This window comes from Canis lupus, chromosome 28 (assembly GCF_011100685.1).
Source record: "Canis lupus familiaris isolate Mischka breed German Shepherd chromosome 28, alternate assembly UU_Cfam_GSD_1.0, whole genome shotgun sequence".
NCBI lineage: Eukaryota > Metazoa > Chordata > Mammalia > Carnivora > Canidae > Canis > Canis lupus.
The window spans coordinates 9499008-9523504 of record NC_049249.1 but is presented as its reverse complement, the minus strand read 5'-3'; the positions used below and the strand labels follow the sequence as shown (position 1 = coordinate 9523504).

General features: G+C 37.9%; 1 protein-coding gene across 12 annotated transcripts in view; it reads left to right on the top strand.

The window, feature by feature from the left end:
• The window catches only part of LOC102151298 (RNA/RNP complex-1-interacting phosphatase-like), a 73574-nt gene that overhangs the window by 31881 nt on the left and 17196 nt on the right, over window positions 1-24497 (top strand). For 5 of the 12 annotated variants that reach the window (XM_038578361.1, XM_038578362.1, XM_038578356.1 and 2 more), the window contains 4 exons: window positions 8375-8476; window positions 10772-10826; window positions 10989-11256; window positions 13348-13386. In XM_038578361.1, the coding sequence (XP_038434289.1) occupies window positions 8375-8476; window positions 10772-10826; window positions 10989-11256; window positions 13348-13386 (464 nt within the window). Of the gene's footprint in view, window positions 1-8374; window positions 8477-10771; window positions 10827-10988; window positions 11257-13347; window positions 13387-13974; window positions 14229-15177; window positions 15357-24497 lie in introns of those variants that run through there. The other 7 variants (XM_038578358.1, XM_038578364.1, XM_038578357.1 and 4 more) reach the window with 7 other exon arrangements.

The following is a 24497-nucleotide window of genomic DNA, read 5'->3' as shown; positions in this document are numbered from 1 at the left end:
GAGCAGGGAGCTCCAACATGGGACTAGATCCCAGAACCCTGGGATCATGACCTGAGCTGAAGGTCGATGCTTAACTGACTGAGCCACCCAGGTGCTCCCCACCTTTTCATTATATTCACACATTGAAGGACTTTTAGGTTGTTTTCATATTCTGGCTATTGTGAATAATGCTGCATAATAATGATCATGGAAGTACAGAGATCTTTTCAAGATGATGATCTCATTTCCTTCGGATAAATACCAAGGAGTAGGATTGCCAGATTATATGGTAGTTCTATTTTTAATTTTTCCAGGAACCACCACACTGTTTTCTATAATGGTTGTACCAGTTTACATTCCCACCAACAGTGCACAATCAGCTACACTGATGAGGTTTGCTGGGGTTCTCCTGCTCTCTTTTTCCCTGTGGGGTGAAATCCCTCCAAGGGATTTGCTGACACCAAACTGCTTTGAACTGGGGGATGGGTAAAATTCTTTCTATGCTTTTCTATGTGGCCATAGAACCCCACAAGTTTTCTGCTGCTTCCTCGTTGTAGTCCAGAGCTTTCTTAGATCGGTTTTATTTGTCGTTAGTTATTGTTTTGTTGTTTTGGAGGGAGATGAGCATTGGTATCTCTTACCCTTCCCATCTTGCTAACATAACACCTCTATACAATATTAATTTTAAGAGATGAAAGACTGTTTCCAGCTTAGATATGTATAATGCTGTAATTTCTATGTATGCTATTATAAAAGGATTTTATTTAAAACTGGATATGGTAGTCACCATACTTAAATCCAGTGTTTACTTTTGCCAAGTATTTCTTACTGAACTATTTATAAGGATTTATAAGAGGGGTGCCTAGGTGGGCTCAGTTGGTTAGGCATCAGACAGTTGATTTTGGCTCAGGTCATGATCTCAGGGTTGTGGGATCAAGCCCCACATTGGGCTCCACACTGGGCATGGAACCTGCTGGGCATTCTCTCTCTCCCTCTCTCTTTGTCTCTCCCTTTTCCCTTTCTTATTCTCTCTCCTCAAAATAAGTAAAAAAAATTTGTAAGAGTTTAATTGTGCTTCTAATTAATGAAAAGATAAAAGGCTATTAGAGGAATTTTTATTAGCCAATTTATAACGTATAAATCTTTCTTAGACCCAAGATTTCAGAGCAGAAAAAAAATGATAGGACTAGACCTTCTGCTTTCAGCCATGAGAGAATAACAGGAACCAGATTTACTCTCCCACCTAACAGCTAAACAACTTAAAAAGCAGAGAAAATATATGAAAAGACAATTTTCAAGAAGTTGGATACCAAGCCTGGTGGCCTTTAGCCACCAGAGCTGCAGTCCGTGGGTCTCTGTCCAACTCAAGGTCTTCAGTCCTAGCAAGCTCCCTGTTGGTCGTGGGCAGTGTAGCAACTTTGACCTCTCCATGTCACCAAATCCATGCAGGGTGCTGGAGCCCCTCTGCACTCTTAGTGGCATCTCTCCTTGTGACTACAGGGGGCAGCCGTGTGTCCTGTAAGCCTGCATTGCTGTTCTGAGTTGATTAGGGGGCTGGGTGGAGATGTAAATGTGAAGCCGTTTAGAGAGCTTGTGTGATGCTGCAGTGTTAGCCCAGATTTCATTAGTGTGTGTAAAACCAGTGTCTTCCGTGGCCACAGGCACATACTTGCTCTTTTGAATGTGATGTAAAATTTGTACAGTAAAAGTTTTTATATTTTCTATCAACTGCATTTGACTTCCAGAAATGCTATTAATTTAAATTAAAATGGTTAGTATTAAAAAAAAAAAAAAGCATAAAGATACCAAGCATAAAGGACAGTTAGGCAAAATGTGGACATAGATGACCTATGATTGTTGCAGTTTACAGCCTTGGAGTTTGCAGGCCATGGCACAGGAAAGGAGGAGTCGTGGCAGAGCCAGATGGATACCCTGAGTTAAGGAGACAATGATCAGAGAGACCAACGCAACTCGTGCTGGAGAGGAAAGCTGCACAGAGAGAGAATTCTCTGTATCAGTAGAGAGGTGCTCTGCATGTAAGCAAACTGCGTGGAGGCCAGGGTAGGAACTACTGGAAGATTTAAGGGAATGAATGGTTCTTACGCTGAGCCAGGAATAGTGCCTTTTCCCACCAGCCAGATTGGAAAACTGCCTAATTGATAGGGTTCTGGGGAGTATTCAGAAGGGTCTTGTCTCACTCACTGGTGGGGAATAGCTAGACCTAGACCAAACACTATCCTTAATTTACCTAATAATTCTTCAAAGCAACATGTAAAAGGATCAAATTATTTCCAAGTAACTTAACTACCTTTGACACAAAGCTCAAGAATATTTATAGCATAACAAAATATATAACACCATGAATTTAGGTTATTTTTCTCCTAATTTTTCTCAGTTTCTGTTCCAAAAATGTGGGAGGTTACACAGTATAGTAAAAAATATATATATTAAAGTCAGGAGAGCTGAATTCTTGTCTGGTTCTGCCACTAACTTGTCATGTGACTTTGGTTAAGTTTTCCTTTTTCCTGGCACAGTTATCTCAAGAGTAAACTGAAGGATTTGGAACAAACACACTCTGAAGCTCCCCCACCCCTTTAAAAAATATTTTTATTTATTTATTTGAAAGAGAGAGCACAAGCAGGGGGAGCTGCAGGCAGAGGAAAAAGCAGGGTCCCTGATGAGCAGGGAGCCCAATGTGGGGCTAAATCCCAGGACCCTGGGATCCTGACCTGAGCCGAAGGCAGATGCTTAACTGACTGAGCCACCCAGGTGCCCCCTGAAGCTCCCTTAAATAAGCTTAAATTCTGTTGTCTTCAGGCCTTCTATATTTGTTCAAAGGAATCAAGAACATTAAATTCAGAAAACATTACTTGATTCTACTTAGTTTAATGGTGGGTTTTACTGTTTTTATCCAGCATGAGGGATTTTCTAGTTTTATTTGTTACAAAAAATATAATTTAAAGACAATTTGAAATGTTTTAATTCAAATAATTTAAATTGGTTGCCTAATGCACAAACCAAATTACACATAACATATCTTAACAACTGGGATGCCTGGGTGGCATATTTTATATACCATATAATTTACCCATTTCAAGGGTACAATTCAATAATTTTTGGTAAATTTACCAAGTTGTGTACCCATCACTGTAAATCAACTTTAAACTACTTCCATCATCCTAATAAAATCCATCATATTTATTGTTAATTCCCATTCCCCTACCCCAGGCAACCACTACATATTTTCATCTCTATATATTTAACCTTTTCTGGACATTTCAGATAAACAGAATCATATAATATGTGGTCTCTTGTATTTGTCTTCTTTCATTTTGCATAATATTTTGAGGTTCACCCATGCCATAGCATGTATCAGAAGTTGGTTCTTTTTTATTGCTGGATAATATTTTCATTATGGATATACCACATTTCATCCATCCATTCATGAGTTAATGGACATTTAAGTTGTTTCTGGTTTTGGCTATTGTCAGTAGTGCTGCTAATAACATTCATGTGAAGGTCTTTGTATGGATATGTTTTCTCACGTCTTACAGGGATAGGATTGCTGGGTCATGTGGTAGACTTGCGCTTAATTTTTTCCAGCTTTATATAACTGACATATAACATTGCATACGTTTAAGGTGTGCCACATGATAATTTGACACACATGTATGTTGTGGAATAACTACCACAAGAAGGTTAGTTCACACTTCCATCACCTCATATAATTACCTTATTTTGTGTTAGAAAAGGGTTTATGATTATTCGCAATAGAGTCTAGTTGTCACTCCCATATATGACTTACTACCCCCTTCTCTTTTTAATAGCTTCTACCTCATTCTTAGAAAAAAAGTTTCCTTTTTTTTTTTTTAACTTCCATCTCTATAGGATATTATTCCTCTTTAACTCTAGGATCTAATTGTCACTATCTCTTTGCCCTCTCATATCTTAAACCTCCCTTGCCACTTTTCTCTTACTTTGAAACATACTAGATTCAATGCAGTCCCTATTGAGCACTGGGTGTTATTCTGTATGTTGGTAAATTGAACACCAATAAAAAATTAATTTATTAAAAAAATAAAAATAAAATAAAATAAAATTCCAATGGCATTTTTCACAGAAATAGAAAAAAAAAATCCTAAAATTTACACGGAACCACAAAAGACCTCAAATAGTCAAAGCATTCCTGAGAAAGAAGAACAAAGCCAAAGTCATTGCACTTCCTGATTTCAAATTATATTACAAAATTACTATAATTAAAGCAATATGGTGCTGGCATAAAGCAGACATATAGACCAGTGGAACAGAATAGAGAGCTTGGAAACTCATGCATATACAGTCAATTTTTGACAAGGGCAGCAAGAATACACAATGGGGAAAGGATAGTCTCTTTAATAAATGGTGCTAAGAAAAATGGGTATTCACATGCAAAAGCATGAAAGTGGACCCCTATCTTACACCACTCACAAAAATGGACTCAAAATGGATTGAAGACTTAAATATAAGTCCCTAAATCATAAAACTCCTAGGAGAAAAACTCCTTGACATTGGTCATGGCAGTGATTTCTTTGATAAGGTACCAAGAGCACAGGCAAAAAAAGCAAACTTAAACAAGTGGGACTACATCAAACTAAAAAACTTCTGCACAATAAAGGAAATAAGTTGAAAAGGCAATCTAAAGAACAAAAGAAAATATTTGCAAACTCAGTAGCAAAAAGAAATTTTTAATGGGCAAAGAGTCTGAATAGACATTTCTCTAAAGGAGACACACAAATGGGCCCATCGGTGTATGAAAAGATGCTTGATGTCAGTAATCATCAGAGAACTGTAAATTAAACCACAATTAGATATTACCTCATGCCTGTTAGGATGGCCATTATTTAAAAACAATAATTACTCTGGGACATCTGGGTGGCTCAGCAGTTGAGCGGCTGCCTTTGGCCCAGGGCGTGATCCTGGAGACCCGGGATCGAGTCACAAGTCGGGCTCCCTGCATGGAGCCGGCCTCTCCCTCTGCCTCTCTCTCTCTCTGTGTCTCTCATGGATGAATAAGTAAGATCTTTAAAAAATAATAATATAATAATAATAACTCAGGATATGGATAAAAGGGAACCCTGGTACACTATTGGTTAGAATGTAAATGTGTACAGTCATTATGGAAAACAGTACGGAAGTGCCTCAAAAAATGGCTGGCTCTTTTGGTAGAGCATGCAACTCTTGATCTCAGGAGTTGTGAGTTCGAGCCTCACAGTGGGCATACAGATTGCTTTTATTTTATTTTATTTTATTTTATTTTATTTATTTTATTTTTTAAAGATTTTATTTATTCATGAGAGACACAGAGAGAAAGAGAGGCAGAGACATGGGCAGAGGGAGAAGAAGGGAGTCTGTCGTGGGTCTCGATCCTAGGTCTCCAGGATCATGCCCTGGGCTGAAGGCAGCGCTAAACCATTGAGCCACCTGGGCTGCCCCAGATTAATTTTAAAAAATTAAAAATAGAACTATGCGTATGACCCAGCAATCCCACCTCTGGATATTGAAAATCAGGAATTAATCAGGATCTGGAAGAGATACCTACACTCTTAATTCACTGAAGCATTGTTCCCAATAGCTCAGATATGGAAACAACCTAAATGTCTATCAACAGATTAGTAGACAAAATGAGATATATACACACAGTGGAATATTATTCATCCTTAAAAAAAATAATCTGCCATTTGTGGCAGCATAGATGGACCTGGAGGGTATTATGTTGAGTGAAATAAGCCAGACACACAAAGACAAATGGTATATATTCTCACTTACATTGTGTTATCTAAAAGTCAAGCTCCTAGAAGCAGGGAGTAGAATGGTTACCAGGGACTGAGTAGGGAAGCAGGAAAATAGGGAGTTGTCAGTCAAAGGGTACTAAGTTTCAGTTATGTAAGATGAGTAATTTCTAGAGATTTAACATACGGGATAGTGACAATAGATAATAACATACCATATACTTGAAATTTTTACCACACAAACGTGCACACTATGTGAAGAGATGCATGTTAATTGTCTTATTATTTCACAATGTATATGTATATCAAATCATCAAATTGTATACCTTAAGTATACAAAATTGTAAAAATACTTAGAACCATTCTGTTGGTTTCTACATCTTGTACAAATTACCATTCCATTCTTTTGATCCATTATCACATTTTAAAAAGCACTTGTCTAGGATCACTACTTCAAGTTCTTTACCTTCTTATTCTCCTCCTAAATGTGTCATTTGTTTTTACCACTTAATTAAAATTTCCTTCTCAGAGGTCAAGAACCACCTAGCCAAATCCTACAGTTTTTCTTTGCAACATCTGGCATCATTAATTCTCTCTACATATACTTTAAATTATTTTATTTTGGATACAATACTATTCAAGTTTGCCTCTTAATTTTCTCATAGCTCCATTCGCCTTAGTGGTCTCCTCTTCATCCTATTGCAGATGTTTGATAAGACTGTGTTTGGCTTTTATTCCTATACTCCATTTTCTTGTCACTTCAGCTCTTATTTCTATCATATGACCTCCAAATCTTGCTCACACCTGAACTTCATACAAAATCTCACACTTATGTAGGGAACATTTTCTTTTCAAATCATAGATGTTTGGGAAAGTTTATACGATAGCTCATAAAAATAATGACTTTTATATTTGTTTTTTAAAGATCACATCTACTTTATAATGCACTTAAAGCATTATCATCTTTCAGAATTTAAGAAGCTAAATAAAATTTAACCAAAACCTGAATTTGGCCTGAGAGCTAGAGATTTCCTTCTTAGTATTTATCAAGTACTCTGGGAGGAAAACTTATTGGTTACTCTTTTCTATTTCTTATAAGAGCTATTCAATTAAATCTTCTCTCTCATGTGTTTTTTTCTATTGAAACCTTTTCCTTGTACTTGTTTATAGCCTTTACCTGAGGAAATGTTATTTCCAATAGATAACGTATACACCACAACAACGCTAGTATCCTTTTTACTAGAATTTAGAAAAATAATTTCTGAACTCATATTAAAATTCTACTAAGGTATTGATTGTCATTTATAGACACTCAGATATAATTCTTCTTACCTTCTCTGGCCTTTATCCCTGAGAAGATCTTGCCTTTATAACATGTTCAGATATCATCTTTCTACTTTTTGAAACTAAACAACATTGTAGCTACACAAAAACCTTAAGTGTCTTTTAGCATAAATTCAATGAGGCATTCCTAAATACCTTCCATTTAATTTTATCTTCTCCAATAAAGATACAGTATTGATTCAACATCTCTTATATGCTGCTCAGGAATTCTGTTAAGTATTTCTATATGCCAGGCATGATGCTAAAGCTATAGGGGCTGGGAAGAGCCCTTGCCCTCCAGGAGACAGGTGAGTAAACCAGCAGATATAAGAAGGTGTTAAGTGCTATGATGCAGAACACATTACCCATCTTTTTCCATTCCACAAGTATTTATGGAGTACCTACTGTGTCCGCGTACTCTGCTTGGCCCTGAGAATTCAGCAGGTGAATAAGACAGACCAGCTCCCTTTCCTCGTGAGGCTTCTAAGTCTTTGTGAAGTCTTACAAGACCTTATGTGAGGGAATTTTGCATTGCTCTTTGCTCTACTTGGAATGCTATATCTTTGCATGACTGACTTTGCTTGAATGTCACCACCTCAGAGAGTCAGCCCTTCCTGTCCCTCTCTCCCAATCACTATTATTCTACCCCAGAGCTCCTACAGAGCACTTACTACTATCAGAAATGATACCATTTACATACTTGTGGTCTGTCTCTCTTTTGAGAGCAGGGACTTCACCTGCTTTGATCATGACCATGTCTCTAAGTGTTTGAACAGTGCCGGGCACATGTTGGGCACCTAACAAATTTTGCTGAATGGAAAAGTCAGTGATTGAATGCATGGTCCTGGAGAAAGGCATTCAGTAAGGTAATTTCAGATAATGGAAGTATGGGTAGTCAGGGAAGGTATATGGAAGGGGAGAGTTAGGGATGTCTGAGGTCCGGTACTTTAGTACCCCTGACTTATTCCCATTCCCCCTTTATCTCTCCCTTCAGCCCTTCCTCATACTGCCTATTCCTGAAGCCCTTTATTTTTATGATCTTTTGGCCACAGGAGATGTTTACATCCTCCAAGTTTAAAATCCTAACATCCTAAATTTTGCTTGACTGATGACCTCTACCTCAAGGTTCTTAAGCTTTATTCTGTCCAATAAGGCCAAATGGAAAAATATTCACAGATTTTTCCAAGATGCAAATGGTGTGCAGATGTGCTTTTTATCTTATTTTGTGCTCAACTTATGTGTCTAAAAGCATATGACCTTGTTTCTGATTGAATTAGAACTTTTTATTGATATTTTTCCTCTAGTAATCTTGGAATGGATGTCTGGTATTCTGATGAAGATGCAAATCTCCCATCTAATTCTGTGGAAGACTCTGAAGATTGGTCCCCAAATGAAGACTTTCATGGGTAAAAGTAACATAATTGTAGATGAATATTTTATGAAAGTTTAGATACATATTAATATGGGGGAAACCCATGGGATTGGGAATCGGGAAGTTTACAACCAAATCTGATTCTGCCATTTTTAAGTTGTAGATAATATAGAGCCAGTGACACAACCTTTTCAGACCATTGTTGTTTAATTTGTAACATAAATTGGACAAGATCAGTTAGCTTTTCTTAAGCTGTATTCTAAGGACATATAAAACTCTTATCTTGTGAAGTATTATTTGTTTTACAGGAATAAACAGTGTTTTTTTAAGATAAATTTTGGAAATGCTTGCTGATGTCACCATGAACACTAGCTTATCAAAAGCCCTTAGAATTCCTAAAGTTAAGAAATTTATTAAATTTTATTGAACCTAGCATTTTCCTAACTTTTTCAAGCACAAAACTCTTTTCCCCTTGACAGAATAAGTATTAACATTAGTATTAACAAGACTAATGTTCTCCAAACTATTTGGCAAATATTAAACTAGGTAATCTCTGTGATTCCTTCAAAATTTAAAATGCTCCAATTCTAAGTAATAATTTGTATTTATTCTACCAATATTAGCAGAAAGTGGATTAAGGTTATCAAATGGTACTAGAATTTCTTCTATGACTCACATATATACACATATCTTTATAAACTGATAGAGAATTTAAAATTTATCTTAAAACCTTTTTGTTCCTCTATCTTTCAAAAAAAATTGCATTCTTCTCTATTGGCATTTTTCTCTATAAACTAATCACAGAATACACAATACTTACTATTTTAAATCAAGAGGAATATTTGGTATTTGTATTTTTTAACTGAAGTAGCAATAAATTGAGATTATCTTCTATGAACTGATTTAATATAAGCTAGACTAGACAATATTCTCCTGTTCGCCTCTTTCTTCTGGCTTCAAATCTTATCTTAAAACAGGCAGCGTTTTGCCACCTGAAGGTACCGATTTCTCCCCTCCACCCCTCACTGAGTGCTTGAGCAATGCCAGGCATTTTGTTAGGCATTAGCAACATCACAGGATGTGCATGAAATACATGAAGGGTTGTACAGAGCTCTTCTGCTTATCACGGCAGTTCATATCTGCCTTGACACAAGTTCTTCCTTCACATAATGTCTGCGCCCCACATTCCAAGGAAGCATTTGTTTATCTTCAGTGAATAAAATCCTCTCAGAATTTGATGCCAGAAATTTTCAGACAACATTGAGGGGTTTTGTTGTTTATTTTTGTTTAGGTTGTGTTTTGTTTTTATGAAACTTTCCTTTTCTTGTTGCTAGGAAGCAAAGTTCTAACTAACTTTGTGGTCAATTTTAGTATCTTATCCTAGGGTTTTTTTTTTTTTTAATTTTTATTTATTTATGATAGTCACAGAGAGAGAGAGAGAGAGGCAGAGACATAGGCAGAGGGAGAAGCAGGCTTCATGCCCCGGGAGCCCGACGTGGGATTCGATCCCGGGTCTCCAGGATCACGCCCTGGGCCAAAGGCAGGCGCTAAACTGCTGCGCCACCCAGGGATCCCTATCCTAGGGTTTTTAAATAGTTATTTTTATTCCAAATGCTATCTATTTCTCTTCCAACTCTTTCAAGTTGGTGTCTTGTTTATGTTATAAAACAGTTTGGCAGTTCTTATAAAACTAAAAATAGATTTAGCATACAACCCAGCATTTGCACTCTTGAGCATTTATCCCAGAGAACTGAAAACTTGTTCATAGAGAAATCTGACATGAATGCTCATAGCAGCTTTATTTATAAAAGTAAAAAAACTGGAACTACCAAATATATTATTTATACCAAATATTTTATATTATAAGCTCTATTCATAGTTTTTAGGAGTAATTATATAAAAATTAATACATGTTTTTTATTTCTTCTGACATGAAGTCAGTACAATAATACAGAATGTTATCAGCCATATGTGTAAGATTACTTCTTTAACCTATCATAGATTATGATAAAAGTGATCTGGTTATGACACATTCCTTTAAATGAAAAGATGCTGTGAAAATGTGTTGTGCTCTAGTTTTTAGGGGGAAAAATTACTATTTAATACCAACACACTTGTTTGGAAATTTACAAGTTAATAGTTGCAGGAGAGAGTTCGGGGCTCTTAAGCACAAACAGAAGAGAAAAATGAAAATGTGGTGCAATTCAGTTCAGGGAAACAATAGTTTGTGTCCTGTTGAACTGAACAAGGGGAGATTTTACTAAAGGCATAGCATTTATCCTTTATTATTCAAATACTTAGCATTTATAGCATATTTTCCCCCTAATAGGACTGGGAAAAGGTCAAGACATCTTAATGACCAGCACCCTCGAAATGATACACAGGTAAAGGATTATGATTATGTCAACAGTGGGCCTGTCCAGAGTCCTAGGGATTTTTACAAACGCCAGTGTAGTGACAGCATGGCAGAAGAGAGACACTTGAGAAATTGGGATATGGGTAACAAAGGACCAGGACCAAGATGTTCATTCTTTGCTAATCACCAGTGTTATGGCATCTCCCGAGAAGAAACAGATTTCAACAAGATACAAGGAACAAGACCGAGACCATTTCATGATCATCAGTGTCACAGTGGCTGTCATGAACCAGATGCTGGAGATGATTTTGATTTTGTTAGCAAAGTTGATGGACAAAGGAGACATTCCATTCAGAAACATCAGGCCTATAGTAATTGCTGGGAACAATTTCCAACAAAAGATTTTGGTTTTACTAACAGAAGTTGGGAACAAAAACGACAACCTTTCTCTAACAACCGTGAGTACCCACTCCATGGTGATTTTCAGGACCAGTTACTAGTACAAAGCTTTCATTTTCTCAACAGAGGTGGTGGTTTTCAAAGGCAAAAACCTTTCCACCAGGACTGTTTTCATGATGAAATGAATTTGGAAGATTTAGAATGTATTGATGAAGGATCTCTACATGACCATTCCAACAATGATTTTTCAGAGAAAATGTCATTGAAAAAATATGTTAGTAGAGATCATGGACAAAGACCACCTTTTCCAAGGTTTCAAAAACAAACACAGTTAAGAAATTTTGATTTGAACAGCAAAACAGGACCATGGCAATTAACCTCCTGTACCCACCCAACTAATGATCCACAAGAACAGATTCTATTGGAAGACTTGAATTTTGAACAGGAAACATCCTTACCACAATATTTTCGGGACTCTCTACTTCCTGATACCATAAATCCTGATGGGCATTTAGATAAGTGAGTCATTTTGTTTTGCACAGTAAGGAATGATACTTAACTCCAGCAAAACACTCAGATTTCTTTCAAATTAAGGTATTTGTATAAGAGTGATACAAATTATCACCTAAAACTAAAATTCAGATTTATTCTTAAATAGATTCAATTTATAATCAAGGTTTATTTTTGATGCTGTGAATTAAAAATTTACCTTTTTTCCCAACATTGAAGTAAATATACAAATTAGATTTAAACAGTTTAACCCTTCACTGTAAGCTAATAGTAAAAAAAAAAAATATCAGGAACAGACTTCAAAGAAATACCATGACTTTTACATAAGGATTTTTTTTTTTAAGATTTATTTCATTTATTCATGATAGACACAGAGAGAGAGAGAGGCAGAGACACAGGAGGAGGGAGAAGCAGGCTCCATGCCGGGAGCACGATGCGGGACTCGATCCCGGGACACGATCCCGGGACTCCAGGATCGCGCCCCAGGCCAAAGGCAGGCGCTAAACTGCTGAGCCACCCAGGGATCCCCTACATAAGGATTTTTAAAAATAGAGTTGACCCTTGAACAACATGGGTTTAAACTATGCGGGTTCACATTTATGTGGATGTTTTACAGTACTGTAAATGTACTTTCTCTTAATGATTTTTGAAGAATATTTTCTCTAGCTTATTGTAAGAATACAGTATATAATATATACTATTTAGGACCACATGTTAATCAACTGTTTATGTTACCAGTAAGGCTTCTGGTAAACAGCAGGCTGTTAATTGTTAAGTTTTGAGGGAGTCATAAGTTATATGTGCATTTTCGACTATGCAGGGATAAGCACCTCTAACCTCCAAATTGTTCAAGGGTCAACTGTATTTCTTGTAGATGTGCTACAAATTATTTTTTAAAATTTTAATTTCAGCATGGTTAGCATACAGTGTTAAATTAGTTTTAGGAATATAATAAAGTAATTCAGCAATTCTATATATTGGTGCTCATCAGGATAAGTTTGGTATTCTTAATCCCCATCACTTATTTCACCTGCGTCCCACCAACCTCCCTTTTGGTAACCATCAATTTGTTTTCTATAGTTAAAAGTTTGTTTTTTGGTTTGTCTTTTGTTCGCTACAAATTATTTTTTATTTTTTATCATTATTTTTTACAAATTAGTTTTTAATATACATGTGCCAGGAGTCCTTTCTCTGCCATGCAGTAATTGTCTTCTGTGCCATTAGATGGGAGCATCAGGAGAACATGGACTACAGTGAAACTAAAGTGCAAGCAGAAGGAGAGAGGGGAAGCCTGACATTCTAAAGGGAAAGTACAATATAAGAAAGGATATAAAAAGGGAAGGAAGTAAAAAACCAAGCCAGGAAAAGAGAGCAGTATGGTGGGATAGAGGATAAGACCATAGAAGAGGGGAAAAGTTTGAGAAAGGAGATGAAGAATATAAAGTGAATATGTGCTTCCCTTTCAATTCAGAATGTTTCCTCCAGTTGTACAGAATCATTCTACATGTACCTGGAGAGGTGTGAATTTTTACCTGAATCTCCTACAGGTTATCCTGGTTTTCTTTAGAAACTTTTCTTTTTTTTCTCCTACCTTTCCTACCAACCTCTCACTTGTCTTCCTCACTTTCTTCATTTCACAGGGACCATGGCACTGATAACTGCAGAAGCAAAAGTCAGAGGTAAATGCCGATTGAGCTGTGCAACCATCTTTATCAATCCTATCCCTGATTGCTACCATTGACACATAAACATGTTAGAAAATGCATATTTATTGAATCCACTTGTATTCAAGGTTTATATACAACTTCTGCAGATCCCGGCCACTGCCTTGGAAATGACTGTCACTCCTCCCTTGTGGTCTTGGGGTTGCAAAACCAATTAATTGGTTTATCTGCAGCTGGGTTACCAGTGGCTATTAGTTGGTACCAGTTAGGTTAGAAATTTGTTTCATTTCCTTCATAATAGCTTAGCTCTATTCCATGATTATAAGTCTGCACCTAACCCGAGCCCACTGTCTTCCAATGGACAAGATAAAATACAAGATTGGTCAATAAAAATCTCTCACTCCCCTTAGGACAGCCTTTCTCTTACTGATGATGCTCTGGGTTAGGAGGATTATAGAATTCAAAAGAGGGCATGTAAAAGAAAAGGCCTTTGGTTGGCTTACTTTTTTCTCCCATCTTGTCACTTAGTACCAAATTTGGGGTCAGGATTACAAGCATTCTATGTGAAAAAAACAGAAGTTTCAGTATAAAATAATATTCCAGGTGCCTGGGTGGCTCAGCAGTTGAGCATCTGCCTTCGGCTCAGGGTGTGATCCTCAGAGACCCGGGATCGAGTCCCAAGTTGGGCTCCCTGTGTGGAGCCTGCTTCTCCCTGCAGGGCTCCCTTAGGTGGAGCCTCCTATATCCCTCTGTCTGTGTCTCTGCTCTTCTCTGTGTGTGTGTGTCTCTCATGAATAAATAAAGTCTTTAAAAATAAATAAATAAAAGTATATTCAATACTGATTTATATTAAACTACTCCGTAGAAATCATATTGGAGTTTTTGTTTTAAATTACCTAGTTTTTCTTAATTTCCTAACTTCTTCAGCTATTAACAGGATTAAAATGGCTCTAAGGTATTCTGATCAAATAGACTGAGAGGAAAAATTGAGATAGACCAAAAGAGACCTTGGTTTGAGGGTAAAAAGGGCAAATGACAGCCAAGACAGGACTCCTGCCCTCTTCCTTTCAACTTACCCACTACTGACAGTATAACACACATATTAGCAACTTGGAGAAGGGGCTGCAGTAGGAAAAAAAAATGAGTTCTTTATATAGACACTATCAAATATTTATACTAAAAACCTGCTGGAATTATCCCACAAATGTATATTTTAGTTGAGGTTAATCGAAAGAAAAATTTTAGGTTTAAACATGTATGAAAAGCAAAAACTACAATTTAAAACAGGTGACTCATTAGTCTTTAGCTTCTCGGTGTCAAAGAAATATTCTAAAAGAGTCTATGGTCATATAACCCACTGAGTTGCTGCTACACCAGAATGATTCTGCTGATGTCTTTAACTTCATAATTCACAAAGGAATAGGCAAATATAGTTGCTGTGGTCCTAAATCTCTGCAGGGTGAGGAGGGACCCACCCCCTTTCATGTGAGGTATGTTCTTCCATGTGGTTAAGGACCTAAGCCCTTGGCTTACGTTACCATGTTGCATCACACAGGGGCTCTGCCCACCTTCACTGTTTGATTATTGGTAAAAAGGTGTATACTCACTTCTTTCAGCATGGCACCCCCCTATAAAGTTTGAATCTTGTTCTGTGGTTATAATTAACTCCTGTTTGTGTGACACTTATAAAATGGTGACAAGTGTTTAAGTTCTGTTAGGCACATGGATGTGTATTATCCTACTATTGTTTATGTTTGAAAGCTCAAATAATAAAAAACTAAAAATAACTATATATTACATTATTAGACTGGTGTATCCAGAAGATAATCGAAGAATACATCTTCTAGGTGGATTTAGCTGCGGAAAACAGAGCAGATTGACAGCATATTCTTCACAGGAACTTTCATCTCTATGTGAATTCCAAGAAGATGGTTCAGTTGACTATTGTGGAATCAGAAACCCAAGAGATATGGAACAGGACAAAAGTTCATATTTTTAAGCTACTGATTACAATTACAGTATGCCTGCCAATTGTAGAGCTGGAGAGAGAGCATTATGGACTTACTTTTAGAAAAAAACTGCAAGTGGTGCCGAGTAGTTCACTTTAAAACTGCCCACCATTTATCTATACTTGCTCCCTTTGTACTATTACTGGGCCAAAAATAATTTCATAATCAAATAAGCTGTATGTCAGAAGGCAGCCTGTGTTATTACAAAGTTAGCCATCTACATCTTTCAGTTTTTTCTAAGAGTATTTATAAATATAAGGAAACTATAATGTGGAATACATGTAGTTTTTGCTTTTGCAGCACTGGAAATTTGATTTATTGAGGCTCTATTTTTAGTTATATATGCTAATGAATTGCATTTCTGGTTGCAAACTTCATAAAAAATAATTTCCTTATGATTTATTTATTCATTTTACAAGTGATTATTGTGTGCATAGAGCAGGAGATAGATTCCACCCCATGGTTAAACTACAAAATCATAGAGCTCAAAAGCCCATGAGAACTAAATTTCTCAGCCAGTAACTCTTCTATGGCTCATAGTGCCGGGAGAAGGAAGAATCCATCATAGCAATAATAAGAAACCAGCTGAACTTTATGAAGTCTTTAAAGGTTCCATGTCGGCTTGTATTATGGATCACTTCCAGCTCTTTCCCACGGGTTTCTAGCAGAAGCGCAGGAATAACACGCTGGCAGGAGAACTGGAAGAAATCCCTAGGTGGCACACCAGGCTCTCACTGGGTGGTAGGCTGTGGCTCCCCAAAGGCAGAGGGCAAGGCAGACAAATCTGAATGAGGCACAGAAGAATTGATGAAACCGTTGAGGAATGTTGAGTATAGAGAAAAAGTTAAGCTTTGTGAATTGCCCTTGAGCTGGCCACTGGAGTGGGCTGCCAAATGATGATGGCAGTCACCTGAGAGCCAGTAGAAGGAACTCTGGATGCTAAAGTAGCCTACGGCTTTGATGCTCGAAGTGTGCCTGGACGGCAGTACTGGCATTACCAGGCAGCCAGTGGGAAATGGAGAACTTCAGCTTCACCCCAGACCTATTGAATCATCTTTTATTAATTAAAATTTCTATTCCAACAAGATTCCTATGTGAGTTATATACACATTAAGTTTTGATAAGCACGGCCTTTTAAGGTGCATTCTAATCCTTAAAATTCTACTTAAATAATGTGTGTGATCAAGAGCTACACAGAAACGAAATGCATGGTCCAAGGAGAAGTTCAGCGTAAGTAATGCAAGGAGGCATCACTGAGGAAGCAGGAGTTGAGCTGGTCCTTAAGAGCTGGAGGAAGATGTAGGTCATGTCAAGAGACAATGAAATAAGTATACCAAAGCAGAAATAGTAGTATGGACCAGTCTTCCTGGCAGTGGAGAGGTAGATTAACCTAGACCCAGAATAGAAGGATCTGAGGTCTAATCCAGGCCTAGAAAAAGGGCTGCAGGAGCACAGGGAAGAAACAGTTTATTCTGACTTGGAGATGTGAAGAAGGCTCCACTGAAGGCATTTGAGCTGAGGTTTACAGGTAGAGTGGGGCAGAGGTGTTCCAACTTGAGCAAATAACCTGAACAGTGTTGGGTGAACAAGCAGTCTGTCCTGCCTGGAGTGTAGGTAACATCAGAGGGGTGGAGTGGGATGTAAGCCTGGAGAGCGCTTATAGGCATGGTTCAGGTAGCTTGAATGTCCGTTGGAGAGTTTGACCTTATTTTGTAGGCAATGGACACCTACTAGCAATTTTAGGGAGCAATGTGAGAAAGCCTGCTTTCTTTAGAAAAGATTTTACTTATTTCTTTCTTAACTTACTTATTTGAGAGAGTGGGAGGAGGAGGAGAGGGACAAGCAGATTCTGCACTGAGCACAGAGCCCGAAGCAGGTGACCTGAGCCAAAAGCAAGAATCCGACACAACCAACTGAGCCATCCAGCTGCCCCAAAGCCTGTTTTTTTATAAAGCTCACTCTGTCATTAATATTGGAGACACAACCACCATTCCTGGTGTCAGGTCTTTACTGGGATGATAATAAGATTGGAAAGGGGAATCAAAATGAAAAATGTTGCAAAGATAAAATGGGCAAGTGCTGATGAGTTGATGAAGTCCTGGTTACTTGACACAGTGCTGGCATTAATTATCATATAATTCAGGAGTCAGGGCGGGTTTAGGAGGAAAAATAGAATTTGGTTTAGGTCACCCTGAGTACTCAGTGTTCCCCACCCAGCTCCCAGGGTTTCCTACCCTTTCTTCTTAGGACTTCATTATAAGGAGTGATGCTGTTTTTTAGGTGACTGTATCTCATTTTTTATTGACTGATCCATGTACTGTGGTGACCTTTGCTATTCACTATACATTCAATAGGGATATAAAAACAGAAAGTCAACTCAGATGCTGATGAGGGTGATGCCATCACTGTATCATCAATTTAAAGTTAGACATTTATTTAACATAGAGAAATGCAAAACGTATAGCAGTGCTTCTATCACATGTACAGTCTTAAGTGCTACTTTTCTAGAGAAGATTCACAGAGATACTCCTTTTCCCATTATTAAAAAAATCCATTATACCTGTGATAAAACTAAATGTACTCAGTTGTATTAGATTCAGGTACAAAGAAAAACTTGGGTAGTTAGCTACATTTTTTCCTAAATACATAAAATAAAGAAAATAAATAGATGAATGTTCTCTTAGGAAATGGTAATAGAACCATACCATAGAATGGTTCTATGGTAATAGAACACAAGGCTAACTGCAGGTTGCTAGAACATCCCGATTAAGGCTGTGGAAAGAAGTTGCAGATTGATGCCATCTTGGAAGTAATGACATTTTTAAAAAATATTCCTTGGCAAGATAAATAGACTCTAATTTATAGAAAACAGCCTTTATGTTTTAGTTAATGAGACACTGTGTGGTAGGTTGTCATTATGCCCACTGCTTCACTCCTCTTCTGTATTAGAATAAGCTATTCATGCCCTTTGCCATATGACCTAGCCATTCCTCTCCGTATTTCTCCAACTTGCTAATTGTTGCCCTTAGTCATATGACTTATTTTGGTCAGTAGAATGTGGACAGGGGCCTGTCCTGGCCAAGCTATAAAAGGCATCCTGTTTCTGCTCTTCCTCTCTGGTGTTCCTGCCATTCATAAGAGAATGCAAGGTATGGGAGCATGCCTGAACTAGACCTACTACCTGAAGGAGAGCTACCCAGCTGACATGCAGACCCATGAACATGAAAATCAGCATTTGTTGTGGTAAGCCACTGAAACTTTAAGGTTATAATAAATTTAAAAGATACAGCTCACACAAACTGAAAATAAACATGGTTAGTGAGCACAACTAACCATAAGCAACTGTCCCATTCTAATGAGATAGCAGCTATTAGAATCTGAATCAGAGAGGGACCAGACCAATCTGAGTGAAATCCAGCTCATCTTTCAAACTGATGATAAATGAGAATATATTTTAATAGTAATTTTAATATAGTAATCTATGTGAGCTATTAAAAAACTAATCTTTATTTTAATACTCAAATTTACTATTTGATTATAGAATATAATCATCAAAACTATCTTGTATCAACTTGAATCCAGATTACATTTTCCAAAGGTCTTTCATCACACATCTTGGCCTGAGTATCAGGCATCTCTGCCTTCGTGAAAAAGGCAACAAAACCTGAGGAATAAACTGAGATTCTGAGCTGAGATCTTTTGTGTGTGTGTGTGTGTGTGTGCATTTTCTTATTGGAGTTCAATTTGCCAACATACAGCATAACACCCAGTGCTCATCCCGTCAAGTGCCCCCCTCAGTGCCTGTCACCCAGTCCCCCCGACCCCCGCCCACCTCCCCTTCCACCACCCCTTGTTCGTTTCCCAGAGTTAGGAGTCTCTCATGTTCTATCTCCCTCTCTGATATTTCCCACTCATTTTTCTCCTTTCCCCTTTATTCCTTTTCACTATTTTTTATGTTCCCTGTATGAGTGAAACCATATAACATATGTCCTCCAATTGACTTACTTCACTCCGCATAATACCCTCCAGGTCCATCCACATTGAAGCAAATGGTGGGTATTTGTCATTTCTAATGGCTGAATAATATTCCATTGTATACATAAACCACATCTTCTTTATCCATTCATCTTTTGATGGACACTGAGGCTCCTTCCACAGTTTGGCTATTGTGGACATTGCTGCTAGAAACATCGGGGTGCAGGTGTCCCGGTGTTTCACTGCATCTGTATCTTTGGGGTAAACCCCCCCCCAGCAGTGCAATTGCGGGGTCGTAGGGCAGGTCTATTTTTAACTCTTTGAGGAACCTCCACACAGTTTTCCAGAGCGGCTGCACCAGTTCACATTCCCACCAACAGTGCAAGAGGGTTCCCCTTTCTCCACATCCTCTCCAGCATATGTGGTTTCCTGCCTTGTTAGTTTTCCCCATTCTCACTGGTGTGAGGTGGTATCTCATTGTGGTTTTGATTTGTATTTCCCTGATGGCCAGTGATGCAGAGCATTTTCTCGTGCTTGTTGGCCATGTCTATATCTTCCTCTGGAGATTTCTGTTCATGTCTTTTGCCCATTTCATGATTGGATTGTTTGTTTCTTTGCTGTTGATTTTACTAAGTTCCCGATAGATCTTGGATACTAGCCCTTTGTCTGATATGTCATTTGCAAATATCTTCTCCCATTCTGTAGGTTGTCTTTTAGTTTTGTTGACTGTTTCTCTTGCTGTGAAGAAGCTTTTTTATCTTGATGAAGTCCCAATAATTCATTTTTGCTTTTATTTCCCTTGCCTTCATAGATGTATCTTGCAAGAATTTGCTGTGGCCAAGTTCAAAAAGGGTGTTGCCTGTGTTCACCTCTAGGATTTTGATGGATTCTTGTCTCACATTTAGATCTTTCATCCATTTTGAGATTATCTTTGTGTATAGTATAAGAGAATGGTCTAGTTTCATTCTTCTGCATGTGGATGTCCAATTTTCCCAGCACCATTTATTGAAGAGACAGTCTTTCTTCCAGTGGATAGTCTTTCCTCCTTTATCGAATATTAGTTGACCATAAAGCTCAGGGTCCACTTCTGGATTCTCTATTCTGTTCCATTGATCTATGTGTCTGTTTTTGTGCCAGTACCACACTGTCTTGATGACCACAGCTTTGTAGTAAAACCGGAAATCTGGTATTGTGATGGCCCCTGCTCTGGTTTTCTTTTTTAATATTCCCCTGGCTATTTGGGCTCTTTTCTGATTCCACACAAATATATATTTTTAAGATTTTATTTATTCAGAGAGAGAGAGAGGCAGAGACACAAGCAGAGGGAGAAGCAGACTCCATGCAGGGAGCCCGACGTGGCACTAAACCGCTGTGCCACCGGGGCTGCCCATGATTCCACACAAATCTTAAGATGATTTGTTCCAACACTCTGAATAAAGTCCATGGAATTTTGATAGGGATTGCATTAAATGTATAAATTGCCCTGGGTAGTATTGACATTTTCACAATAGTCTTCCAATCCATGAGCATGGAATATTTTTCCACCTCTTTGTGTCTTCCTCAATTTCTTTCAGAAGTGTTCTGTAGTTTTTAGGGTACAGATCCTTTACCTCTTTGGTTAGGTTTATTCCTAGGTATCTTATGCTTTTGGTGCAGTTGTTTTTTGTTTTTGTTTTTTTTTTTTTTTTGAACACACGCGACGGAAACTTTTATTTTTCTTCTTAAAAATTGAGGTGTAACTAACCTATAACATCAGGGTAGTTTCACGTCTACAGCATAACGATTCCACATTTGCATACGTCGCAAAATATCCACAGAAAGTCTCAGGGCGCCCGGGGCTCAGCAGTTTAAGCGCCGCCTTCAGCCCAGGGCGTGACCCCGGGGTCCTGGGATCGAGTCCTGCGTCGGGGCCCTGCATGGAGCCTGCTTCTCCCTCGGCCTGGGTCTCTGCCTCCCTCTCTGTCTCTCATGAATAAATAAAGTCTTAAAAAAAAAAAAAAGTCTAGTTGACCCCTGTCATCATCTGATCAGTTTTTTTTTTTTTTTTTTTTTACATTTTTAAACTTTTTATTTTAGAATTATACATCTAAAGACTGTTGCAGAGACAATTCGGAGAGGTCTATCGGTGCAGTTGTAAATGGGATTAACTCCTTAATTTCTCTTTCTTCGGTGCAGTTGTAAATGGGATTGACTCCTTAATTTCTCTTTCTTTGGTGCAATTGTAAATGGGATTGACTCCTTAATTTCTCTTTCTTCAGTTTCGTGGTTAGTGTATAGAAATGCCACTGATTTCTGGGCATTGATTTTGTATCCTGCCACACTGCCGAATTGCTGTATGAGTTCTGACAATCTTGGGGTGAAGTCTTTTTGGGTTTTCTACGTACAGTATCATGTCATCTGCAAAGAGGGAGAGTTTGACTTCTTTGCCAATTTGACTGCCTTTTATTTCTTTTTGTTGCCTGATTGCTGAGGCTAGGACTTCCAGTACTATGTTGAATAGCAGCGGTGAGAATGGACATCCCTGTCGTGCTCCTGATCTTAGGGGAGCTCCCAGTGTTTCCCCATTGAGAATGATATTTGCTGTGGGCTTTTCGTAGATGGCTTTTAAGATGCTGAGAAATGGTCCCTCTATCCCAATACTCTGGAGAGTTTTGATCAGGAACAGATGCTGTATTTTGTCAAATGCTTTCTCTGTATCTATTGAGAGGATCATAGGGTTCTTGTTTTTTCTCTTGTGGATATGATCTATCACATTGATTGCTTTACAAGTGTTGAACCAGCCTTGCATCCCGGGGATAAATCCCATTTGGTCATGGTCAATAATCTTCTTAATGTACTGTTGGATCCTACTGGCTAGTATCTTGTTGAGAATTTTTGCATCTGTATTCATCAGGGATATTGGTCTATAATTCTCCTTTTTGGTGGAGGCTTTGTCTGGTTTTGGAATTAAGTTGATGCTGGCCTCATATAGCAAGTTTGGAAGTATTCCATCCCTTTCTATATTTTGGAACAGCTTTAATAGAATAGGTATTGTTTCTTCTTTAAACATTTGATTGAATTCCCCTGGGAAGCCATCTGGCCCTGGACTTTTGTGTCATGGGAGGTTTTTGATGACTGCTTCAATTTCCTCCCTGGTTATTGGCCTGTTCAGGTTTTTGTTTCTTCCTGCTCCAGTTTTGGTAGTTTGTGGTTTTCCAGAAATGCATCCATTTCTTCTAGATTGCCTAATTTATTGGCTTATAGCTGCTCATAATATGCTTTTAAAATTGTTTGTATCTCCTTGGTATTGGTTGTGATCCTTTCTTTTTCATTTGTGATTTTATTAATTTGAGTCTCTTTTGTTTTTAATAAGGCTGGCTAATGATTTACCTATCTTAATAATTTTTTCAAAGAACCAACTCCTGGTTTTGTTGATCTCTTCTATAGTTCTTCTGGTCTCTATTTCATTGAGTTCTCGAATCTTTATTAACTCTCTTCTTCTGCTGGGTGTAGGTCTTATTTGCTGTTCTTTCTCCAGTTTCTTTAGGTACAAGGTTAGCTTGTGTATTTGAGTTTTTTCCAATTTTTTGAGGGATGCTTGTATTGCGATAGATTTCCCTCTTAGGACTGCTTTTGCTGTATCCCAAAGATTTTGAATGGTTGTATCCATTCTCATTAGTTTCCATGAATCTTTTTAATTCTCTAATTTACTGGTTGACCCTTTCATTTTTTAGCAGGATGCTCTTTCACTTCCACGTGTTTGAATTTCTTCCAAATTTCTTCTTGTGATTGAGTTCAAGTTTCAAAGCACTATGATCTGAAAATATGCAGGGGACAATCCTAATCTTTTTGTATCAGTTAAAACCGGATTTTGACCCACTATATGGTCTATTCTGGAGAAAGTTCCATGTGCACTTGAGAAGAATGTGTATTCAGTTGTGTTTGGATGGAAAGTTCTGGAAATATCTGTGAAATCCATCTGGTCCAGTGTATCATTTAAAGCTCTTGTTTCTTTGGAGATGTTGTGCTTAGAAAATCTGTCATTTGCAGAAAGCACTGTGTTGAAGTCTCCCAGTAGAAGTGTATTATTATCTAAGTATGTCTTTACTTTGGTTATTAATTGATTAATACACTTGTCAACTCCCACAGTAGGGGCATAAATATTCATGATTGTTAGGTCCTCTTGTTGGATAGATCCTTTAAGTATGATATAGTGTCCCTCTTCATCTCTTACTACAGTCTTTGGGATAAACTTTAATTTATGTGATATGAGGATGGGTACCTCTGCTTTCTTTTGAGGACCATTTGAATGGTAAATGGTTCTCCAATCTTTCATTTTCAGGCTGTAGGTGTCCTTAGGTCTAAAACGAGCCTCTTGTAGACAGCAAATAGATGGGTCTTGTTTTTTTATCCAGTCTGAAACCCTGCATCTTTTGATGGGATCATTAAGCCCATTCACGTTCAGAGTTACTATTAAAATATATGAATTTATAGTGTCATCATAATACCTATTCAGGTATTACCTATTTTTGTGGCTTATTTCTTTGGGATTCCTCTTTCTTTTACAGAGTGCCCCTTAATATTTCTTGCAGACCTGGTTTGGTGGTCACATATGCTTTCAGTTTCTGCTTATCTTGGAAGCTCTTTATCTCTCCTTCTATTCTGAATGACAGCCTTGCTGGATAAAGTATTCTTGGCTGCATGTTCTTCTCATGTAGGACCCTGAATATATCCTGGAGCCCCTTCTGGCCTGCCAGGTCTCTGTGGAGAGGTCTCCTGTTAATCTAATATTTCTCCCCATATAAGTTAGGGATCTCTTGTCTCTTGCTGCTTTAAGGATCTTTTCTTTATCTTTGGAATTTGCAAGTTTCACTATTAAATGTCGAGGTGTTTAACAATTTTTATTGATTTTAGGGGGGGACCTCTCTATCTCCTGGGTCTGAATGCCTGTTTCCCTCCCCACGTTTGGAAGTTCTCAGCTATGGTTTGTTCAAATATGCTTTCTTGTCCTCTGTCCCTTCTGGCGCCCTCTGGAACCCCAATTAAACGTAGATTTTGTCCTTCTGAGGCTGTCATTTATTTCCCTTAATCTTTCCTCATGGTCTTTAGTTTTTCTCTTTTTTCCTCAGCTTCTTTCCTTGCCATCAACTTGTTTTTATGTCA